Here is a 5,101-nt window from a genome sequence, read left to right as displayed (position 1 = left end):
CTTGGGCCTGGGATGTGGGCAGGGGTGGGCAGTGTTGGTGGTCTCTTCTGCTCTGCAGTCTCAGGAGTGCCCACCTGACCAGGCGGTAAGGTATCTCTCCCACAGGTTCTGGGAGCAGAGAGCTGCTGCGGGCCGGGATCCGCGGGTGTGGGCTGGATGAACTTTTCAATCTATAGGAAAGGCCAGGGCCAGATGGATTCAGGGTAGAATGATACCAAACCTTCATAGAAAAATGAATGGCAATACACTTCAAATTATTCTGTAAAATAAAAACTGAAAGAATATTTCCTAATTCTTTTTACAAAGCTGTACTTACTATATATCAAAACCACAGAAAGACCTGGCAGAATAAGACATTATAGGCCAATTTCCTTTTATAACCATAGATGGAAAAATTAAATACTAGCAAACTAAATTTACAAACACATCAAAAAGATTATCATGATAAAGTTGGTTTTATCCAAGGCAGTTGTAGTCAACCTTCCTAGTGTTGCAACTGTACTTTTATTTTATTCATTTACATTTCAAATGTTGTTCCCCTTCCCAGTCCCCCCTCCACAATTCCCCCACCCCATCTTCCTTCCCTTTGCCTCTAAGAGGGTGCTCCCCATCCACCCACTTCTACCCTCCCCCAGCATCCTCCTTCTCTGGGGCATCAAGCCTCCACAAGTTCACGTGCATCCCCTCCCACTGATGCCAGATAAGGCAGTTCTCTGTTATATATGTAGTGTGAGCCATGGACCAGCCCGTGTACACTCTTTGGTTGGTGGCTTAGTCCTTGGGATTTCTGAGGGGTCCAGTAAGTTGAAATTGTTGTTCTTCCTTTCAGATCCTTCAGTCCTTCCCTTAACTCTTCCACTGGGATCCCTGGGCTCAGTCCAATTGTTGGCTCCTAATATTTGATTCTGTCTTAGTCAGGTTCTGGCAGAGCCTCTCAGAGGACAGCCATGTCAGGCTACTGTTGGCAAGCACTTCTTGTCATCAGCAATACTGCTGGTGTTTGGTGTCTGCAGATGGTATGGATCTCATGGTGGGGCAGTCTCTGGATGGCCTTTCCTTCCATCTCTGCTCTATTTTGTGTCCCTGAATTTCCTTTAGACAGGAACAATTCTGGGTTAAAAATTTTGAGATGTGTGGGTGGCCCCATCCTTCAACTGGGGACCATGTCTATCTACTGGAGGTGGTATCTTCAGTTTCTATCTTCTTACTGTTGGGCACTTTGGCTAGTGTCATTCTGATAGGGTCTTGGAAACCTCCTGAATCCCTGGTGTCTGGGACTTTCAAGTAGTTCCCCCTGTTCCTCACCCCACGCTGCTGCATATTTTTATTCATCTGCCTCCAGCTTTTCCCTCCTTATCCTCTCTTACACCAGGGGTCCTTCCTCCCCTCAAGTCCCTCCCTCCATCTCCTCCTGTGATTATTTTGTTCCCCTTCTGGTGAATTTGAGGCATCCACACTTTGTCCTTTCTTCTTGTTAAGCTTCATATTTTCTGTGAGTTGTATTGTGAGTATTCAGAGCTTTTTTGGCTAATATCCACTTATCAGTGAGTACATAGTTATCTCCTTGTACAAAGCTCAAGTCCAAGTTTATCAAAGACCTCCAAATAAAACCAGATATACTGAATCTGATAGAAGAGAAAGTAGGAAATAGCCTCAAACACATTGGCACAGGAGAAAATTTCCTGAACAGAACACCAATGGCTCAGGCTCTAAGATCAACAATTGACAAATGGAACCTTATGAAACTGAAAAGCTTCTGTAAGTCAAAGGACACTTTCAATAGGACAAAACAGCAATGTACAGATTGGAAAATACTTTTACTAACCCTTACATTCAATAGAGGTTAATATCCAAAACAAAGAACTCAAGTTAGACTTCCAAAACAAATGAACCAATTAAAATGGGTGCAGAGCTAAACAAAGTCTATGAGGAATCTGGAATGGTCAGAAACACTAAAGAAATGTTCAACATCCTTAGTCATCAGGGAAATGCAAATGAAAATGACCCTGAGACTCCACCTTACACCAATCAGAATGGTTAAAATAAAAATCTCGGGCAATAGCAGATGCTGGTAAGGATGTAGAGAAAGAGGAACACTCCTCCATTGCTGCAGGGATTGCAAGCTGGTACAACCACTTTGGAAATAAATCTGGAGGTTCTTCAGAAAATTGGAAATAGTATTACCTGAAGACACAACTGTACCATTCCTGGGCATATATTAAAAAGATGCTCCACCATATCACAAGAACACGCACTCCATTATCTTCATAATAGCCAGAAGCTGGAAACACCCCAGATGTTCCAGACAGGAGAATGGATACAGAAAGTGTGGTACATTTACACAATGGAATACAACTCAGCTATTAAAAATGAAGACTTCATGTATTTTGCAAGCAAATGGATGGAACTAGAAAATATCATCCTGAGTGAGATAACTCAGACCCAAAAGGACATACATAGTATGTACCCTTGTTAAGTGGACATTAGCCAAAAGTGTTGAAACTCTTAGCAGTTCTTCAGACTCCTGCCATAAAATTATTTCATTGCTATTTAATCCTCTTACTATTATGAATCATAATATAAATATCTGATATGCAGCATATTTGATACATGATCCTTTCATGGGTAGCAACACACAGGTTGAGTGTGATTCAAGAGACTCATGGATGGTTCAACATACATAAATCCACTACACAAACATACTGAAAGACAAGAGCCAGTGGATCATCTCTTTGGATGAAGAAAAGACTTTTAATAAAATTCAACACGCCTTTATGATAAAATAGTCTAGGGATACCAGGGACATACCTTAACGTAATAAAGGTGATTTATAGTAAGCACACAGCCAACATTAACATAAATGATGAGAAACACAAAGCAGATTCACGAAGACCATGGATAAGACAAGAGGGTCTACTCTTTCCAATATAGTACTTGAAGTCTTAGCTACAGTATGAAGATAACTGAAGGAGATCAAGGGGGATACAAATAGGAAAGGCAGAAGTCGAAGCATCTTTACTTGCCAATAATATAAATTTTATTGTGGTTGACTTTCATTTTTTCTTTTTATCATTCCATTCTTTTATATCTCAAATAGTATCCCACTTCCCCCATTATCCCTCCACCAACCCCTCATCCCACATCTGTCTTCCCCCTCCCCTTTGCCTGTATGAAGGTACTCCCCCACATACACACCCTCTCCTGCACAACTGCCCCAACATTCCCCCACCCTGGGGCATCAAACCTCCCCAGGACCAAGGGCTTCCCCTTCTGTTGCGGTCAGGCAAGGCCATCCTCTGCTACCTATGTATCTGGAGCCATACGTCTCTCCAGCTACACTCCTTGGTTGGTGGTTTTGTCTCGGGAAGCACTAGGTGGTAAGGCCAGCCTATGTTGTTCTTCCAATGGGGTTGCAACCCCCCTCCACTACTCCATTCCTTCTGCAAGCTCCCCTATCAGGTTCTCTTAGTTCAGTCTGATGGTTGACTCCAAGCATCTACATCTGCATTCGTCAGTTGCTGGCTGGACTTCCTCAGGAACCACCACACTAGGTTCCTGTCAGTAAACACCTCTTGACCAGGGCAACAGTGTCGGGTTTGGTGTCTGCAAACATGATAGATCCCCAGGTGGGGCAATCCCTGGATGTCCCTTCTTTTAGTCTCTCTTCCATTTTTTATTTGTCCCTGTTATTCCCTTGGACAGGAACATTTCTCAAAACTTTGAGATGGGTGGGTGGCCCCATCCCTTAACAGGGCGCTGTGCATATCTACTGGAGGTAGTCTCTATAGATTCTATCTAGCTCCCCTTTCTCTGCAAATTTTGGCTAAAGTAATCCCCATTGGGTACTGGGGGCCTCACATTTTCCTGGTGTCTGAGACCCTCCAGTGGCTATCACCAGTTCTTCATCCCTCCTGCTACATATTTTTGTTCAATTTTTTCTTTTTTTTTAATATTTCTTTTTCTTCTACACTGTGAGTGTTTGCCTGCACGTGTACCATGTGAGTATCTGGTACTATGTGGTGAAATCTAGAAGATGGCGTTGAGATCCTCAGCTGGAGTTACAGACAGTTGGAAGCCACTGTGCCTCCTGAACACTGAAGCTGGGCCCTGTGTAAGAGCAGCCAGTGCTCCTAACCACTGAGCCAACTTGCCAGCCTCCTTTGTTGAGTTTTTAAATATGCATTTTTTCTTTTCCAGTCCCTTCCTATGTCCTTCAGAAAACAGTGACATTAGTAATTGGGAGTCTTACTGCCATTGTCGCCTGGCCAACAGTTCTTCCAACAGTCCCATTGGGAATACTGTGCTAGGCACGCCTTTAATCCCTGAATTCAAAGAGGCAGAAGCAGACAGGTCTTTGTAAGTTCAGGGTCTACAAAGCAATTCCAGGACAGCCAGGGCTACACAGAGAAACCCTGTCTCAAAACAAAATAAAATTAAACACCCAAACAAACAAAAAATAACCAAAACTTTAACCCATATAGACGTCATCTTCCTATCTGTTTAATGGACTTCGACTTACTAACAAGCAAAGTTTAAATAGCAACCAAAAAGTTCTGTCTTAAAAAAAAAACAAAAACAAACAAACAAACAAAACCCCAAAAAGTTCTGTCTTAGATCCACCAATCCAGTCAATGGTAGGATGTCCTCTGGGAACTTATATATAGATTAATCTGTTCTTTAAAACTGAAAAAGATCTATGTCCACATTTCGACTTCCTTCCTCCCAAGGTCTCCAGGTATCCCCAGCAGATGGTGTGTCTGGATGAGCTGATGGCTTTTCAGCATCACCTCTGGGGATCCCCATAACTGAGGGGTGTGCGCTGTTGATGCTAACACAATGAGGGTGATGGGACAAGGAATTTGTTCTGCAAGGCCATGTAGCTGCAGTAGGAAACTGGAATCTGAGTTGGTACTGGAGAATTCTAGCCTCCTCCGCCCTCTGCTCTGTTGAAGACAGAGGTCAGGGTTTCACACTTATGGGCAAACACTACCACTGAAGTAGACCTCCAGCCTCTATTCTGGCTTTTCAATCATTTTGTTGGGCAACCCAGACAGTCAACAGACCTGAGAGCCACATAATCCTCAGAAAGCTTCTGTGACAT

At 43.2% G+C, this 5,101-nt stretch overlaps 1 protein-coding gene across 1 annotated transcript in view; it reads right to left on the bottom strand.

Annotated features, from left to right (window-relative positions):
• LOC116893100 (scavenger receptor cysteine-rich domain-containing protein SCART1-like) overlaps window positions 1-5,101 on the bottom strand; it is a 14,385-nt gene extending 9,284 nt beyond the window's left edge. Inside the window, 1 exon segment of the mRNA XM_032895041.1 lies at window positions 5,064-5,101. Within this exon segment, the coding sequence (XP_032750932.1) occupies window positions 5,064-5,101 (38 nt within the window).

This window comes from Rattus rattus, chromosome 2 (assembly GCF_011064425.1).
Source record: "Rattus rattus isolate New Zealand chromosome 2, Rrattus_CSIRO_v1, whole genome shotgun sequence".
Lineage (NCBI taxonomy): Eukaryota > Metazoa > Chordata > Mammalia > Rodentia > Muridae > Rattus > Rattus rattus.
Note: the sequence above shows the minus strand (reverse complement) of the source record. Positions and strands in the feature narration are given on the sequence as shown.